The sequence below is a fragment of the Octodon degus genome, unplaced genomic scaffold, assembly GCF_000260255.1.
Source record: "Octodon degus isolate 3935 unplaced genomic scaffold, OctDeg1.0 scaffold00020, whole genome shotgun sequence".
Lineage (NCBI taxonomy): Eukaryota > Metazoa > Chordata > Mammalia > Rodentia > Octodontidae > Octodon > Octodon degus.
Window position 1 is genome coordinate 20,165,793 of NW_004524596.1, and position 20,187 is coordinate 20,185,979.

The following is a 20,187-nucleotide window of genomic DNA, read 5'->3' on the forward strand; positions in this document are numbered from 1 at the left end:
AACTTTGAAAAAAAAAAAAAAAAAAAAAAAGAATCCTGTCTAATTGCCAAGTCATTCTCGCTCCAACACGCATGGAGAGTGTGTGTGGGTGGATGGGGGGTTGTCACCAAAACAAATAGGACAGGACAGAAATGTGAAGACAAAGCAGATGCGCTCACATCTAGGCTAAATTCTCATTCTCTCCTACCCTCACGCTAATTTTCTGATTTGTATCCAAATCTGACTTCATCTTTTTCAACCCTAAACCCTATGGTATACATAAACTATCTAACTATACTACTACCTCAGAGCCCTAATGTATTCATATATTCACTCCCATGTATAAGTAACCCAATACATCCATTCAAATACTACCTCACTTAATATGAATGTCTGGGTCCTTCAAACAGCAAATTGCTACTGGACGATGTTAGGGTGCTTATGATCTGTGGTTCCATTTGAAGCCTATAAAAGCTAGAGGCTACACATCAGAAGAGAATGTCCTACCAAAGCTTTTACCAGAAAGTACTGTCTCCATGTTCTAAAGTTAGTTAGAATGAAAAGATCACATTTGCTGTTTTACCTTTTTACATGATTTGCCTTCTGGCAAAAGGTGCTCTTCAGGTGGGGGCTGGGGTTAGTAGCAGAGGAGGACGTGAGGTTTTGGGACCACACGATTTTCTCATTTTCTAGATAATACTTGGTTGTTACATCTCCTGCCTGAGTGCCTCCGGTGTTAAGGAGCAGCAGTGTGGTCATCGCCAGGGCTCAAGGCACCCGAGTCAGCCACAGAATGTAAGGGACAAGGGATGGGAGGGATGACATCTCCAGCCTTGCACACTTCTGTCACCAGATCGCCCTCTGTCTCCAATCTAACTCACTCTAGGAGACTAACTCATTTCTCTAAGAACTGTGTCTTCTCACAAGCGCTCACGCTGCACACTGCCCATGGCTCCCATCTGCCTCCCAAATGAGATCCCAGGTCCCAGGTCTACAATCAACATCCCTATTTTACGGCACCATTCAGGCTTTCAGTTTCTAAATTCTTGGGATTACACTCTATTGTACATTTTATGAACTCCTCAACAGTCAAGTTGTCTTCCTACTCAGCAACTCTCAACACAAAATTCTCTCCATGATGATAGTCAATAAATACTAAGTTCACCTGAATTCAATTTGGGAAGATAAGATTCTTGAGATGTAAAACTGAAACACAATTTCTTCTTGCTTTGCACATCCCAAAGCCATAGGTTTTGGTATAAATAAAGCTACATTAAAAAAAAAAAAAAAAAAACAACCAAAACTTGTTTCATCCAAAAGAAGACTACAATAAAATCTAACAATTCTAATTTGCATTCCTAAGCTTTAGCTTATGTTTCAGAAGGAACATTACCCTCGTTTTACAGTATTTATATTTAGATTATTTCTTGGGCAAACTTTGGGTGCTATAACAATTCATCAAGGCAAGTGGGCACTTTATGCTGTTGATTGAACTATGAATAATTTATGAAGTTATATCCAAGTGGTTTCCATGATGTAGTGCTTTTTGCCTCTGGTACAGAACAGAGAAAAGACCTTTTTATTTTTCTTATCAAAGAGCCATAGAAGTAACAATTGAGGGTCTGTTATATCATGTATTATTGTATACAAAGTACCCTAAAACAGTAGCTTCAAAAATATGCATAATAATCAATCTAAGGACTTAGTTCCTTCATGCTCCTTCAAGCGTGGAGGAAGCATACCTAATGCTTAGTTAGAACACGAGAACTCAATATTTAAAGCCCTATTACATCTTTGTCAAGCTTTCGGGCTATCATGCTATTTGCATCCTTTTTTTTTGCCATTTGCATCTTAATTGAGCATAAATGTGCAGTATGGGTCAACATCCTTGAAAATCTTAAAATTTTCTAGAATTCTTTCTATGTAAGGAAAGATGTGATCTTGGCAAAAGGAAGCCAAAGGCTCCAGTTCACAGCCTGCTTCCTCTGTGTAGAAATGGACGCAGAGCCCCTGTCTGTGGTATTCTGATCTGTGTCCTCAACCAGCTACCCACAGGCACTTGGCAAATGATGACTCACACACTCAGGGTCAGATAAAATGCTCCACAAGGCTTGCTCCCTAGAGACATCCACTCTCAGCAGAAGCCAGAGGGGGTCCTTGTTTGGATCAGCCCAGGGTGCTATAACAAAATACCACAAGCCTGGCTGCTGAAACAGAAATGTATTTTGTTGTAGTTCTAGAAGTTAGAAGTCCACAGTCAAAGTAGCACAAGTCAGGATGGGGAGATAGCTCACCGGTTTAAGCGCCTGCCTGGCAAGCACAAGGTCCTGAGTTCAAGCCCAGATACCACACACACTCACAAAAAAAGTAGCCAAAGTAGGAGCTCTGATAAGGGGTCACTTCTGTCTTATGGATGTATCCTCACATGGCCCTTTTTAAGAGAACAGGCTCTTGGTGTCTGCCTACAAGGATTAACTAGGGCTATCAAGATCATCCCATCCTTAGGACGTGATCAACATCAGTAATCTCAACCTCCAGATAGCATCCACAAGGGGGGTGAGTTTCAACATATAAACTTTAGACATGTGGGAAAATTCAGTTCTTTAACAGTACTGAATATATACACTTAATGATGAAATAAATAAAATAAATTATTACCTCAATGGTAATAATAAAACGTAAAAAGAAAAATGCAAAGGGGGCGGGGGACAAGTGAACAATGACTGGACCCAAAGAAAAACTAGTGTAAGAGGGAAAGAGGAGGGAATAAAGGAGCATAATGAATTTGAAGAATTTGCGATAAAATATACAGATAAACAAATATGCTCTTTTGTTTTGCTGGTAAGGGAATAAAAGCCGGAGCCTCTCATATACAGACCACTGGGTCACACTCTAGCCCCAAGTACACAATTCAAACCTTAAGTTTTCCACCTGTCATCTCACTCACACTTGATAAGTGTTTATAATGAGAAGCAAAAGTGAAGGGCTCAATTCTCACATTTTTTTTTACTAAATCTTGTCCTTGTCCAAGGATAGGACCAAAGCAATCACACTGGCAAAAAAATCACACTATTAATAATAATATCAACACCAAGCAGCAGGAGGTACAGATGCAGGGAGCTTGAAAATTTATTTTCCAAGTATTAATATTTAACACATCATGCCTTGCTAAGCACCAACAGACATAAAGTAAAGCCATCCTTTGGAAAGCACAAAGCTTAACGGGTGAGTTCAAATGGGTAGCGGGAGGTTAAAATGAGGTCAGAGTCATCAGTCCTGCTGATGCTCTTCTGCACTGAGATGTCAGACATCAGACGGCTGACAGCCTCTCTCTGACTCCGTCAGTTGCCTCAAAAATATCTGCATTTTGGTCATGAGAGGGACAGAATGAGCACATACAGAAAAAAACCAACTCTATGAAGAGAAAGCAAAGTCATTAAATGGATTGCCCTCTAAATGGTAACTGAAAGTAATGCTACCTGCATATTTCAGAATAAAGAATGTACATAGTGAGAGATGACAGTGGAAAAACATCTTCAATAAAAACACCAACCTGGAATTCTACACCAAAACCAACTGTTCAATACAACTTCTGGTACTAAATAATGAAGAAAAAAGTAACAACAACCCAACAGACGCATCAGAAAGAAGTAAAAACTGAGATACTTGGGAGAAAGAATTGACTATCAACAATGAATTCAGTTGAGGACACAATCTTTGTGGGAATATGATAATGACAAGAGAATGGATGGTAAGATTGCATATGGCTTGTGTCTAGTTGCCCCACCAGAGCCTCACGCAGTCATAGGGGGCTTTTTCAGAGGTGGCTGTATCGAGAGTGTGTGGTGCATTCATGGCGCAATGCTAGGATGAAGGGTGGAGATGATTAAATCATTCCCACTGCCCTAATCCTGGCCACCTGGACACAGTATGAAAAGGGCAGAAAGACACTGGTAAGGTCTCTTGTTGGTATGCTACCTTCAGGACACCATGAATTGCTGTCCTCTGCCAAGCCGCCCAGCCTTGTTGCCAGCCCATTATGGACTGAAAACTCTAGGAACTGTGAGTTAAATGGTCCTTTCTCCTTTCAACTTCTGGTGTCAGGTATTCTGTCTCAGCAATGAGAGAAAAGGAAGACAAATTTTAACTCTGAAAATACAAAATTAATGTAACTTAAAACCCTATAAAAAGGAGGCAGAAACATTAAAAGAGTATTATTTTTGTCATGTCTATCAATGAATCAATCAACACTGCCCAAAACAAAAGCATGGCATTAGAGAAAGAATAAAGGCAAAATAAATGTTGCCTGAAAACATATAAAAAATTCAAACTCACAAAGAAAACCACTCATTATTTCTAATTATTATAAAAAAAAAATACCACAGTAGCTACAGTATGAGAAGTGGCAGCAAGTCTCCAAAATATCACTAAGAAATGTTCTAGACTGTTCCAGATGCACCACTGGATGAAAAATGTGACACAGATTGAAAGTCCTCAGTGACCATGTCTCACATCACCATCCTACTCCACCCAAAATCGGTTCAAGTCATGACGCAGTCTGAATTCCCCCATCCATAGCTCTCGAACCTATAAAACTCTTTCTTCTCTTCCCAATCCATAGTGCCTGCCAACTGGTTTTTGCCTTCTGACCTTTTTGTATTTTTCTTTCTTTCTTTTTTTTTGGTGGCATTGACGTTTATTAGGATGTGCCCTAATACAGGCGCTGGAGCTTGCCCATGGTGCTCTTGATGCTCAGGGCCCAGACATTCTGCCAGTTCTTCTTGGGCAGTGACACCAGGAAGCTAATGGCCAGATGGATGCTGTACACAAGCTCGTCATGTCATCTTCACCTGACCAACAGCCACAGCCAGACACAGGAACTTCTTCATCTGGAACTTGATTGTGGACTTCACTTCTTCAACTTTGGCCACCATGTTTTCGTTGTAGGTCAGCAGGGAAGGGAACTTGCCAGCCTTATTGAGGCCGGGTCCCAGGATCCGTGGGATCTGCTTGATCAGGAACTCCAAGGCCAGAAAGGCATCATACTTCTCAGCCAGCTTTTTAACCAGCTTCTTATTCTTGTTGAGCTTCTTCAGCGCCTCAGTGTCTACGTGGGGGATGTCCATGGCCTTGGCCTTGTCACAGTGCTGCTGGTCACCCAGGATGAACATGAAGAACTTGGGGCGGGGCATGGACTTCAGCCTGATGGTGCTTGAGAAGTGTTTGTCCTTCTCAGGGTCATAGTTCTTTAAGCTGATCTGCAGCTCCACAGTCTGTAAAAACTTGCAGCACTTGCGCTGGTTCCTCATGAGACCTGGGCAGGAGCTCGTGCACTGCCTCATACAAAGTGTCGCAGGAGACCTGCTCATGATTCCTTGCACTGAGGAAGCAGGAAAGGTACTGAGGAAACCAGAAAGGTGCTGAGGAAACCAGAAAGTTGACTTTCTTGATAGCTTTTCCAGTAGTAACCACTCCCACACTGCATGGGCCATCACACAATCCATGCACCCATGTGGTGAAATTGCACTAGCCTTGTGCACTAGGACAGAGTGAACTCAGAGGAAGAGACATAAGCAGAAAACAAGAGACCTTCCTAGGTTCACTCTAGGCAAGACTGAATCTCAGGTCCAGACCTAAGGACCTAGTTTCTTTGTGTACATTTTTATGTTTAAATTTTGTAAGCTCCTCTCACCCAGGATTCTTCCCACTGTTGAGAGAAAATAGTCTCCATACATGCAAGTTGTTCAGTGGATTTTGTCACCAGACAATAGAAAATTCTCCAATTAAGTCACCATTATCATATCCCTATTTTCTTTTCTTGAAAATTTTCCTTGCCCTTTATATGACTGTCAGTCACTTACTGGACCTCATTTCTCCCTGGTTCTTAATGGAATCTCATCTTAGTACTTCATGATGGATAGCTACCTGTCCAGTAGTTTTGCTTAAGCTTCCATTAGATTTAGTTCCTCTCATTTAAAACAGAGAAAAACACTAAGATAAAGACCTTGCCTTGATTTTTTTCCCCCTCAATCTCTTTTCTTCTAGATTTTGGCTGAAAAATTCAGTAGTGCCTTTCACCATTTATTCATGTCAATCTTGAGGCAAATCTTACTTCTTCCCATTAAAACTGTTATCCCAGGCCAGGGAGACAGTTCAGTAGAATAAGTGCTTGCCTGGAAAGTGCAGGGTCCTGAGTTCAATCACCGGTACCACGAAAAAAGAAAAAAAAAAAAAAAGTCTAAAACTGTTATCCCTAATATCAACAATAACCTTTTTATTTTTGTGGTATTGAAGAATGTGCTCAGGGCCTTGTGCATGCTCTTAGACACACGTTTGGTCTCTGAGTTATATCCCTGGCCCTTTTGTTGTTGTTGTTTTTTGACAAGGTCTCATTAAGTTATCCAGTCTGGCCTTGAACTTGTAATAGTCTTGCCTCAGCCTCTTCAGTTACTGGGATTACAGACATTCGCTGTCTCAAAACAGCATGAAAAAGAACAGGCAAAAAAAATCTTAGAGTGGGGCTGGGGAGATAGCTCAGAGGCACGAACACCTACCTTGCAAGTGTAAGGTCCTAAGTTTGATCCCCTGTACTGCATAACATGCCAGCCCCAGACCCCGGGGCGTGTGGTGCCAGCCTTGGAACTGGGCGCAGTGGCGCAACCTGCAACCCCAGCACTCAGGAGATTGAGACAAGAGGTCATTGAGTTCAAGAGACCAGCCTGGGGCTACAAAACTGAGCAGAGGGCACAAGGCCAGCCCAAGCTCTATAGTGAGACCCTGTCTCCAAAAAAAAAAGAATCCTAGAGGGAATAAAGCAAGTGTGCCAACAATGAGAGGCCGGTAGGGTCTTTCAGTTGCCAAGGGTGGGCTAAGTGTATCTGGTTCTACAGGCTGTGCTATGATTTGTGAGTGAGCAGGATATTCTACAACCCTGCAAGTATAAACAGGTGGATCTGACAGTGTTCCTGTCTGATAGAAACCACTTCAAGATATTATTCAGGATAATTCCACATGATCCTATGCATAGTCATGCAAATGGAATGTGCTAACAAAAGAATTTAAATCTCTCCAAGGCAAACTGGGCCAGTTTTTAACATCTGATATGTTCCTACTTAATCAGAAAACTCAATAAAATCTTTGATGTGTGGGTCATTGTGCATGAGGCACATAATTTTATTTTGTCAAAATTGACATTTCAACCACTTGAGGAAAGAGTACCATCCTTGCACACTCATTCTTTTCCTCCTTTCAGGACCCAAGGCCTTCTAGACCTTATCTTGTCTCCAGGGCGTTTCTCGGCCTCCAATGAGTGTGTTCTTTCCCTTTGTTCTCCTGCTGTGTTGCAACTCCCCCAGGTTCTTTCCCAGAGGTGTCAGGGAGCCAGTGAAAAGAATTTACGCCCTTGACACAGTTAATGCTTTGTGAATGCCCTGGAAGGACAAGCTGGTGGTGACATAGCCTTTGTGCTGGCAGTCCCAGCTTTTATACTGCTGAAATTATGAATCCTCCCCCTGTAAAGAATAGTTCCTCAGTACCTTCATCAGTGCATATGCAGCACCTAGAGAAAGACGTCTGAGGTAGGAAGAGGAACCCCTGGTTCTCTGACATAATCTGTCATGAAAATATTTTTTAAATATTTAAAAAGCTCCACAGCCTTAACTCCCATCACTAGGAAAGCGCTAGGACACAGCCTCTGACTTGCTGAGACGCAGCATCCGAGGTCCCGTATGCCAGTCACTGAGGGCCCTGGGCATGGGAGGAGTGGCCCTGTTCAGTGGAAATCTGGGCCAACCCCCTAGGTAGTTTTAAATATCCTGTTGACCACATGAAAAAGTAAAAAAGAAGCAGGAGAAATCAATTTTCATCACATACAGTTGTAATTTAGTATCTTTATGGTATATTTAATAAGATATCAATATATAATAGTTTCCACATATAATCGCCATAACATTTATTAATGTGGTCTTTTACTTTGCTATTCACCCTAAATCTTGGTGTATTTGGCTGACCGCTAGGCTCACATCCACGTGGACTGACCATGTCTCAGGGACTCAAAGACCACACGTAGCCAGTGGCTGCTCCATGGGGAAGGCACAGGGAACAGGGAGCACAAGGAACTGAGGCGTAATGGGAGGCAATGACATAGCAACAGGGTGAATTTACAAGTCCAGTTCTCGCGCCTTTCCCTTTCTATAAAGTATCAATAAACAGCTGCAACGACTTCTTGTTGTTACAGACCAAACTCATTAAAATGGTTCCAAAGGCCTGACATTTTGGCCTTTTCTTAACTTATCCAGCTAATTATAGGTGGAGAGAGAGGCACGGATAATATAGCACTACAAGAGAAGCTGGGAGCTAAAGGGCTCGCCGCCCACACCACAGACTCCTCCTTGACCCCAGTTCACCCAAGGCCACCAAAAAACTTGGCAAAGCCTGGAACTGGCAAGAACCACTCAGTGGCTTCACTCTGGGACAAACCACAGACTAAAAGAGAAAGTGAAGCCACCTAGGCATTAGTGGGCTCTCCAAGTACAGCAGGAAATGAAGGGTGCTCTCAGGGTCAAGAGGAGTAATCCGTAGGGCCAACACACAAATATCCAAAACCATCTGGTTATTTGGCCAGCATGCTGGCACATGCCCACAATCTCACCATCTAGGAGGCTGAGGCAAGAGAATGAGCACAAGTTGGAGGCCAGCCTGGGGTACACTGTCAGTTCAAGGTCAGCCTGAACTACACAGCAAGACTTTGTCTCAAAAACAAACAACAATCTGGTTATTCATAACTGAAACTAAAGGAAACTGAGGAGCAAGCTATTATGGTATACATCAAAAGAGCCACTCAACAGAAAAGGACAGTACAGTCAATGCCACTAAACATTTAAATCCCAAGGGATGGCGAGATAGCTCAGCAGACCAAGCGCTTGCTTAGGCAAATGCAAGGACTAGGACCCTAGCACCACACGCCACTCTGAACAGGCCACCAAGTCCGGGCGTGGCGGTGCCCAGCTATAATCCCAATGCTGAGGAGGCTGAAACAGGAGGATCACTACAAGTCAGAGCTGTGTAGTGAGACCTTGTACCAAATACATAAACTTTAAAATTCCGGCTTTTAAAAAATTCTCTAAGTTATAGTTCCCAACATCTGGAAAGCTATGGGAAGCAGGTAAGAATGGCTAAGGAGAACGGGGGTACGGCTAGGTGGGAAGAACTTAGACGGCACAGCCCGATAGCTGTGGCTAAAAACATGATTTAAATATTTCAAAATAACTAATAGAATTTTAAATAACCCACAAACAAATGATAAACATCAGAAGTGACAGATATGCCAATTATCCCTAAACATTGCAACATTGTAGTATAGCCATGGTACAATGCACCAACAATTACAATATATCAAGTAAAAATTAAAATTTTAAAATTTTGCTTGACACTAAAACTTCGTAAGTGCTATGTACATCCAGAAAGACGGAAGTTGCAAAAGCACAAAAGCATGGACAGATTTCAATTTACGAAATTCATAACTTATCTACAAAAGGTTACCAGAATTCCATAAACAGCATGGATATATTATTTTTGAGATGCATACTTCACACATGTCACAACTGGACTGAACTGCATTTACCGTTCATCACTATTTAGTAAATAAGCCGACATAATTTTTAAAAATATATAAAGAAATGTAAATATTAGCAATTTCTACTTAAATATGAAGCATCTGTTCAAATAAAACTTACTTGGTATCTAACATGCTGCTTTGTTTCTTAAAACAAGAGTTAATAACTACAAATTATACTTTCTTAAACAGAGTACTACTAAAAATCAAGTATTTTGATAATTTTAATTTCTAACAAAAATACAAAATGTTTCAAAAATTGGGTTAATTAAACATTCATTCTGCATCCAAGAGACTACGGGAAATTTTCTAGTACATAAAGGAGTACAAGAAAGAGAATGCTGGCAAGTTATCTGGTATTTACAGAGTATAAATAATTTTGCTTTGTTGAGATAAAGGACATTCCTTTAAATGTTCTCAAAACACAAATAGCCACACGTCCTAGAACAGATAATTGTCAGGAAGTACAGGATAAAAATACCTGGGACACTATTTCCAACTGAATTAAAAAGAAAGGAGCAGCCTATACACTAACAGTGAAAACGCTGAGAAGAATTACATAAGGAATAAAGACAGCCACGCATTGGAAGGGTGTAATTTCTAGGATATAAAAGTAAAAAAAGCAGAGTAGAATAGTGCTTCTTATAAGCTGTTTTATGTATAAGAAAAACGGGTTGCACCTTCCTAATCCAAAAATTCTGCAACCTTAAATGTTCCAAATTCTCAATTTTTGGCCACTGTCAGGATGCTACGAGCAGAAAATTCTGCATCCAATCTTATGAGACCAAAATCAAAATCAAGGACACCAAAAGCATTGTATAGAATAACTTTTCCCTAGTTCTATGTATATCAGGTATATATAAAACAAATTAATTTCATTGTTAGATTTAGGTCTCATCACTAAGATAGTACACTATGAATTTGCAAATACGGAGAACTCCATAAAATTCAAAACACTTTCAGAATTTCAGATAAGGAAGACTCAACATGTATTCTCTTACCTGACAAGGATGAATCACAGTATGAGAAAACAAAAACGGAATAAAAACAGAAAGGAACTGAGTACATCAAAATGCTAACAAAAAGAATTAACTCCAGCACTTCTAACCCTAACATCGTGACTGGGCAGCCACCGTGACACACATTCTTCAAAGAACGGCTATAATATTTTAATTTTTCTCGGCTTTGTGATGGTCATAAGACATCATAACTTTTAAGAACATCTACATAGGGAGCTGGCAAGATAGCTCAGAGAACCAAAGTGCCTGCTTAGGCAAGCTTAGGCAAGCATAGACACCAAGGTTCCATCCCAGCACCCCACGCCATGCCAGCCCCAGCCCCAGGGCGGGCTGAGCGAGCCACTGAGACCGGGTGGCGGTGCATGCCTGTGACAGGTGCGTGCCTGTCACTGGGGAGGCTGTAAATAGGAGGATCACTGTGAGGGAGGGAGCTGTGTAGTGAGACCCTGTGACAACCAAACACATTAAAAAAAAAATTATATGGGGGCCTGGCCCTAGCTCAGTCCTTTAAGTGGCTGCTTCCACAAAGCTGTCAGCCTCAGGTTCCTGGAGTTCGAACCTCACAACTCTCCCGCTGGCCAAAAGTGCCCTGAAGGCATTTGAGGAAGAAAAAAAAAATTTATATGAATTGTAAAGTAAAATAAAGAAATTCATGCTATGTTGAATCATCAGAGGCTTAGATTTTTACTGTAAGAGATGAAAAACAAATGCAAAATATTAGGAGTTAAAATTTTTGAGAAGTGAATGCATGTGATCCGAATAGAGGCAGGGAGCAGCCGGACGGTACTCACCTCCTGGCAGTACTGCAGGATGCCTTCCTTGCTGCCGATGCAGGTTTTGGTTCCCGAGGGGTCTGGCTCCCACTTCCCATTCTGCACGTTCATGTGCATGTTCAGCTTGCCACAGAACATGGCGATCTGCGGTTCTGCCAGTAGGCCAGCATTGCCGTCCGTGGGCACCTGAGGATAGACAAAGAGGTTTCAGTTAGTTGGAGAACCAGAGCTCCACGCAACTGGGAGGGAGCAAGGAATTTGAATGACAGCATCAAAAAGTTCTATCCTGCTATACACATATACTAACATATAATTTTTAACTATTAGCTTCAGCTTTCCTGTCACTTATTATATGCTACAGGCCATTTTTCATATGCTGTTTTCTTTTACACTGAAATAGAGGAAGCAAATAAGAACGCCGAGAGGAATTTATTCAATGAAAGGGTGTCACATCTTGCCACAGAAGATTCTGCAAAACCTGCTTTTGAAAGGCTCTCACCAGAAACTAAGATGTTTTTTCAGAAGTAAATATAATCATGAATCCACGCTCTACATAACCACCAGCAGACCCCACAGAGTGCAGCGCCAGTCCCTGCCTGATGATCAGGTGGGCAGGCAGCAGTGTGCCAGCTCGCAACGCTGACAGCGAGGTGTCCCTGGTGTGCCCGCCTAGCTGGCGAGGCTGCACTCTGCTTTGAGGACATAAAAATTCACTGCAGAATTTACCTTCCACAAGAGTAACTGAATAGAGAACACTTCCAGAACATTCTCTGATTTACTGCCTCAGCTCTTGTGTTAAGGGTGCCGGCGTCTCCTGTCCGCACCACACCAGGAAAAGCCAGCAATGTCTCATTCAGAGCCTGCTGCGTCTCGACCCCAGCAGGCAAGATCCTGCTTCACCAAAATTGGACATGGTGCCTTCTGTACGCATAATCCCTTCTGTGTGCAGGTATTACTTGTAGATAAATATTTTAGAAAGGAAAAGAGAAAGTTCTGAAATGTGTTTTACCTTATTTAGGAGGCTTAAGGGAATAGAAAAATAAATCAACAGGAGTAAAAGAGCTACTTGACACCAAGGATTCAAAAGACACATTCAGGCTGGCCTGATAGCTCAGCAGACTAAAGTGCCTGCTTAGGCAGAGTGCAGCAGAAAGGGTTCGAGCCCCTGCGTGCCATGCCTGTCCTGCCCCTGGGGCATGCTGAGCCAGGAATTGAGACTAGGTGTGGTAGTACGCGGCTGTAATCCCAGCACTTGGGAGGCTCTAAACAAGAGAACCACTATGAGTCTGATCTACTTTGTGAGACCCTGTACACCCTGTCCTAAATACAGAAGAAAAAAAATTCAAATAGCTCAGCAGATTAAAGTGCCTGCTTAGGCAGACACAGGGGCCTGTTGTTCCGGCCCCACCCCTGTGGTGTGCTGAGATGGCGATGGCAAATGACACTGGGTGTAGTGGCACATGCCTGTAATCCCAGCACTTGGGAGGCTGTAAACAGGAGAATCACTATGAATCCGATCTACACAGTGAGACCCTGTAGACCCTGTCCTAAAATACAAAAAAAAAAAAAAAAAAAAAAAAAAAAAGGCATTCAGCCTAGTTCTTCCCTGTTAAATCCAGTTACTAAGGAAACATGAGGCCTTCATGCCCTGAAGAGCTAATTTCCAACAGCAGCCTTCAAGCAGTCATGTCCTCGGTGAGTCCACAGTGACTTGAACCATTCCCAAGAAGCATTACGAGGAAAAAGAAACCAACATTAAATTGCATGGAGAAACTTCAGTTAAAGAAATGTCATTCTTCCTTACATGTCTTACCACAGAAATGTAAGATAGATCAAACATGTGCCCTTTCAAATCATCTCGATATGTATTCTATCCAATCACAACAGAGGATTTATATCCTTTTTAGAACCAAAAAATAAAGAGGTCTTGCACAGAAACTAGTCATGGGTGAAACAGTGGCTGGCAAAATCATATTTTCAGGAAGCTGTTTCTATCTTTCACAAATTTCTACTTGTACACTGTCAGATGTTTAAGTCATTCACTTCAAACAGTAGCTAAGACCGCAAAGGCAGCCATCTACAGAACTGCTGGAACCTCTCCACTTCAGCCTCCAGCCCACTGCCACCTCCTACAACTTCCTCAGCTCCACAAAATGCTAAGAAGCAGCCTATCCAGAATGTTGTACTAATTTAAACTTCATAGCTCTCCTGTTGGATTAAAATGAAATTCAATGTGTTCACCTTAAACCCACATTATAAATTTTGCCAATTTTATTGAATAAACATAATAACATGGGAAGAAAGTTAAAGAAAAGCCACACAGTAATCCATCAGACACCTGCGGACGCCTTGTGTTACACACTTAGTTCCTCACCACTTGGGACTCTTCACAAGGATATTGAGTGACCATACAACATGGCAGCTGACTTCCCTCACAGCAGCTGAGCCCTAAGAGCACTGAGGTACCAGGACACCCTTTGTGACCTTGCTTTGAGAGTCACATTTCATCCTCTCATCCTACTTGTTGCACAGATAAGGGAGGGAACCACCCAAGGTTGTGAATACTACCATGGGAGGGTCATAGGAGGCCTTAAGGCCTGGCTACCATGAAGACAGGAAAGAAATGGTCAGTGTTGTCTGAAGAGGCAAACAGAATCAAGGGCATCTGTGTTGACCAGAAGATAGAATACATTCCAAACTACTTACTAATGAGATACCCAGTCACTCCCCTTTTCTCACTTTATTACAACTACAAATAATCCCTACTCTCCACTACTGAAAGCCAAACAACAAACAACAAAATTCCTCCCATCCTATTTGTGAGAGAGAGCAAAGGGTCAGCAAACTTTTGGTAAAGGACCAGACAATATCTTAGGTTTTGTCAACCACACCATCTCTTTTGTGAATGCATAGTCCTGTGGTAGCTGAGAAACAGCCTTAGGCAGTATGCAAAAAATGGCTGTGGCTTTTTTCAAATAAAGTTTTATTTACAAAAAAGTCAGTAGACCAAACTGACACATGGGGCCATGGAATGTTGAAACTATGTTCTAGAGCAATCACCCTCTATTTTTGTCACTGACTATAAATTTTAAATCACCTTGTGATCTACACACTCACTGTCAGTAAGTTCCCACTTGCTTCTAGAGCACAGTAACTTGGTTCACACTGCCAGGGCTCATGGCAGGCTGCTTCTCAAAGGCTATATATGATGCCTGAGAAACCATGCTGGCTTTTGCTTAGTACCTGTCCCCTCTCACCTTCTTTACTGAACTTTATGTCCTCTTCCCTTAGCTTCTGTCATAATGAACCGTCTTGGTTTTGATATCTCGCAATAGATCTCTTTAATATATTTGGTTGTTGCAGGGTCTCACCATGCAGCTTGGACTCGTAGTGATTCTCCTGCTTTCAGCTGTGATCCTCCTGCTTTCAGCCTCGCCAGCTCTGAGATTACAGGCATGCCCCATCAGCCCGCCCTGGGGACAGGGCTGGCAGCGCGTGGTGCCAGGGATCGAACTGCAGTTCCTATGCTTGCCTAGGCAGGCATTTGGTCCGCTGAGCTATCTCGCTGGCCCCACTCAATATTCGCTATCCCTCAATTCCACATCTAAAGTTTTCCAAAGGATAAGACTGCTGCTTGTTTTTGTCCACTACTTTGAAGTCTTCCTGACTTTACTCTCCAATTCCTAGGTGCAGATAGGCAATCACAGAATAGTAATACCAGGCAATTATGTAGTTTGGAGGACAAAACAGTAAGCAAGACAAAGTCCTTGTCCTGATGATTAGAGGACAAACTTTCCCAGGTTTTGGTGGACTGAAGAGTTTACCATGTAAGAGATTTCTGGTGCTGATAACAGGACAGTCCTTGGCAAAAATAGTGAGGCACATTATCTAATGAGCTCATGAAATGCATGCTGCTTCAATCTCTTTAAATCTTGATTACTTACTTTCCTTCTTTATTTTCTCTAGTTATGCTTCCCCCGGACTTCACAGCTACTGCAATGGCATCTGTCTACATATGTATAAGTGTATTATGAAAAGGCAAGCTTTTTTCGCAGCTCTACAAATAAACTGCTTATGACCCTTCAAATAAGTTGATTATGTAATAATTTCATTTTAACATGTTAACTGAGACTATACAGTATGCTTTCCACCAAGTGAGATTTAATATTAACTCAATGAATAAATATATGAAGAATTCTGACAATTAACATGCCCTATTTTCATAAAACAGATATAGATTAATAGATTAAGCCTTGATTCCTCTGTAATTATAATAAATTACTGAATTTGAAATTATAAGATCTGCTTTATGTACACATCTTGTTACACCTGACACTTTAAAAGCCCCTGTGCAGATAAATATTTAAATCACAAAAATCACAATACCGCCTTCCTCAAGCAAAGTCTGCTCCAAATCAACAGCTGTGTTCACGACAGACAGAGCAACTAACCTGGAGAAACACGCTGAACCGGAACCCTTCAATCCTTTATGAAGTCCACCTCCAAAGAATCCCGTGTTTTAAGCAGCATGTCCTTGGCTAGGTTAATTAACAGACTACAAACAACTCATCTGCATCCAATAGCCCACCTAAGAGATAAGGACTGCTTGCCACAAACAGCACACACAAAAGGGCAGTGCCACCTCTGGCAGCGCAGCCACCCAGGAGAACAGGCTAGGCCCTCGGTGTGGAGTAGACTGGGTTTACTCAAACCTATTTTCCTGAACGAAGCATCTGAAAGGTCCTGTTCAGGTTCTATCCGTGCAGACAATCATTCATGAAATTAAAATCTTTGGGTCCTAGAATATTTGTTGTGAGTAAAACCTCATGCTTTCTAAGTCACCCAATAGTAATTACTCCAAATTTTAAAATATGCCCTTAATAATAAAGAAATCTTTAGAAGAGAAACATAAGTGCTTAAATTAACTGCTGGCTTTTAATCATCTAAGGGAATTCAAATTACTTTATAGAGATCTTAAGTAAGATGACCTAAAACATTCAAGCTGGTGTGTAAATGGTCACTTGTGTTCTATGCGTTTGTGGGAGATCACGTACAAAGGTAATTCTTCTGGTTAACCAACCAGCAGAAAAGTATAAAAATGACGCCTAAGAAGTAAAGCCATGCTGTTATGTTGAGCTGTAGGGGACTCAGGTCAACAATTTCTAACATTGCCAGTCAAGAGGAAGACCCAATACTATTATGGACTACTGGACTCTTCTAGAATATTTTGCTGAGTTAACACACCTATAATATTCAAATGACGGAACTAAACAAAAAAGGGGATACAGATGAATGTCCTTTTTATATCTGTATATTCAAAATGGTTAGGATAGATATATAGTTACATTCTCTTAATGAATAGAGGGATTTGTTCTAATAGTGTTTGTAAATAGGATATCATGTCTGCATCTTGTACAGCAAATAACCACTAGGAAGAGAGTATACAATGTGTTAATTATTGGAACTGTCCTTCCTACCAATTTGGTTTGAAACTGTCTCATTGCTATTTATTTCTCAATAAAATTATGGGAAAAAAAAGAAAGGTAATTCTTGCAATTTTTTTTTTTTTTTTAATTCTTGTAACTTTTGCCACTTCCTAGTGACATCATGACACTGGAGATGTTTTCCCATGGGAAAACTGTGTTCAAGGACAATGAACAAAATCACCAACTGCAACAATGGAGTGTTCATACACAGCCTCAAATGTGAGACGCTGTTTACAGAAGGTTCTGGATGGTAGCAACATAAATATTACATTTAAAAATATTCCAAATCTTTTTTAAACAAACATTTGCTACTGGAAAAAAAAAAAAAAAAATCCAAGCCACAATACCTAGAGTACTGAAATGAAATGGGCTTTCCAAAGAAGCAATTTAACTAGAAACATGGCTCTGAGCGAGGGTTAAGGGGAAGCTAAACTAAACAAATGTGAACTACAGCCCAAGCCTGGATATGATCTGCAGGGGCGAGCTGGAAACGTGTGGCTACAACCAATCACATGCAAAGCCTGCTTCCCGAGCAAGGTCTCCCTCTGCCCTACGACTGGGTGCTCCTTTTCTCCAGGAGTTTCTCTCTTTATTATCATCAAGAAGATCAAAATTCCTTATGAAGCAGGCTTGGCAGCATTCCTCCCCTTGGTCCAAGGACAAGGGGGAAGGAATAAGGAGGGCTCTGTTTCCCTGGCTGAAAGTCCTGTTGGGCTAGGAGGGGCACAGATCCATAGCTCAGCTGCGTCTATGGATTTATGTAATGCCAAGGTTTCTGGCTAATGAAAACCATCTGGTTTCGGTAAGTGAAGAGACTCGGCACTGGCCCAAATAGTTGGCCCTCGGTGGCGAAGTGAGTGGTACTTCTTTTCTTTGGGTGGGATATTCTTGTAAAATCTTTTTTTAAGCACAGGACAGTGTCCCTACTTCTACCCAGCTGCAATTCTCTCATATGGATATAGTTTTTCCATAACCTGAGGATAGTTCAATTATATCCCAGAAAAATGTATAGACCACATTGTTTTTAATTTCAGTATGAAAACATTTAAAATTTCCATTTTCAAATGTAAAAAACTGCTTCCTATAAACCTAATCTTGAAATTTTGAGAGTGAACGTGTTTCCAGGGAGTAATAAGTACATCATAAGCAAATTTTCATTATCCAAAAGAAAAGATAACTGTAAGGATTTTCTTTAATTAAAGACAAGAAAAAACCTTCAGCAGAGAACACTTGTGGTTGTTCATTTTGTGGGTAACAGAGAACTGAGAAAAAAAAAAGAAAAAGAAAAAAAAGAGAGAGAGAACTGAAAAATTAGAATCACAGATGTGGAAGAATCTGTAAGTCACTCATGCCAACACTAAGGAGGAAAAGGATCAGGTTAAGAATTTGTCCAGAGCCACAAAATTTCAGTAGCTGAGGAGGGGTCAGACCTACTCCCTCAAGAGCTCTGTGGAACTCAAGATGGAAAACTTCTGTTTTTCAAAACTCTGTGTGTGTGTGTGTGTGTGTGTGTGTGCACGCGCACATGTGTATTTGTGGTGAGAAAGAACAGAGAAGCCAGTCAAAACACACAGAAAAATGAAATGTGACTTCCTCAACACTACGGGGCTGCACTTTCCCTTGCCCTGTGAAGAACTGACACGTCTATTCACACTACAGTTTGCTACATAATTATTTCAGAGTTGAGTTTCAGCCTAAAAATGATTTGTCACAAATGTGAGTAGAGAAAGAAAAAGCCCCTTTCAAAGTACTAATCTCCATATTTTTCACCCGTGGAAACAACATTCTTTTGGGGGCACTGTTGACGTGGCTTCCAATTACAAGTTAAGGCTCCTTGATGTTATTCATGGCCTCTGTTGATACCAAGCTGTTCTTTCTGCTCAAAAGATAACTGTTCTCCACTTGACCCCAAATTCCTACTACTCAAAACAAGCCTGGTAAAGCATGGCTGCTGCTAGTGCCCAGTAGGAGACCAAGAGTTCTTTCAACCTTTGTTATTCAATACCCAGAAAATTAATAACCAAAGTTCAAATTATACATTCCAGGCAGCACCAGGAAAGTGTGGCATTCGCTGCTTAAACTGATAGGAATTGATATAGTACTAGAATTTTTAAAAATAAATACTTATGTAGGGCAACCAAGCTATTACCTTTGAAGTTACCTATAATCCAATGAAGTTTATTTAGTCCAATAAAATAAATCTATAGTTCACCTCCATGCACACACGTATACAATTATAAATACACTGCACCATGTGTAATTATCTCTACTGTCATGCTTCTAATCTGGTAAAAGACAGTGGTCAGTTCAGTTCTGTTCAAACTTATTTTGATATAGAAATAGTTCATCTCTTTAATACAATCTTTGAAGTTTTACTGACATGCTTCATATTGTCATGAAAAAAAATATATACAGTATTAAGATCTTCATAGTCTCCCTTGCTCTTGTAATAAGGACATGAGTTTAAAAAAAAAAAAATCAAGGTATCTACTTAGTCTTTTCTTCCTTATCTCGTATGACTGTCAGAAAAACCAAGGTGAGTTTTACTTCCACATTTCCTTAGAAAATCTCAAAAGCTCCAAACTTACCTAGGAGTCTAAGGCTACAACTCTAAAGCTCATGTTTGCCTTTTTCCTAATATAAGGAATGTTGGCATTCCTTCCTGGTATTGGTTCTCAAGTTTGTTTGTTTCTTCTTTCCATCTTGAAAGATTATTTCCAAACCATTTTCTGTCTGCGGCAGTACTATTTTGCAGGCTTTTGTTATTAGCTTTCTAAAAACTTATTTTTAGAGCAAGAAAAAATGAGAAACAAATAGCTTAAATACTTAATCTTAAAAATTTAAGCCACTAGATGTTGACATTTAATTAACTTCGATAGCTTTCTCTTTAAGAAAGTGCCCCTGAGCTAGGGGGTGGGGAGGACAGTGACATGAAAGTAAAAGAGAGAGGATTAACAAAAGGGCATGGAGGAGGGAGGATGAGAGAAGGGGTGATGGAGGGACACCATCAACATCACAATCACATGTCATATGTACGTACAAGTATGCCAACAGGAAGCCCACTAGTCTGTACAACTAATAAAAACAAAATCTCCCTGAAATGCATATAAAACACAAAACTGTCTCTGAAATTAGTCCTTAAATGCCAAAGGAATCTTTAAAAGTTGAAATCTTGATACATTGTAATTGTCAATGTATATTCATCAATCTTTCTCTTATTTCAATCTGTATTTTCTAAGTTTTCAAAAGTGGCTGTACTCATGTATTTACCAATATAGTATATGTATCTACTATCCTGCTACCTGGAAGTCACAAAT

General features: G+C 40.8%; 1 protein-coding gene and 1 pseudogene across 6 annotated transcripts in view; both read right to left on the reverse strand.

Annotated features, from left to right (window-relative positions):
* Nucleotides 1-20,187, reverse strand: part of App (amyloid beta precursor protein) — a 260,558-nt gene that overhangs the window by 192,069 nt on the left and 48,302 nt on the right. For all 6 annotated transcript variants that reach the window (XM_004627702.2, XM_004627701.2, XM_004627699.2 and 3 more), the window contains exon 2: nt 11,403-11,570. In XM_004627702.2, coding sequence (XP_004627759.1) covers nt 11,403-11,570 — 168 coding nt within the window. The remainder of the gene's footprint in view (nt 1-11,402; nt 11,571-20,187) is intronic.
* LOC105741696 lies at nt 4,691-9,727 on the reverse strand (annotated as a pseudogene).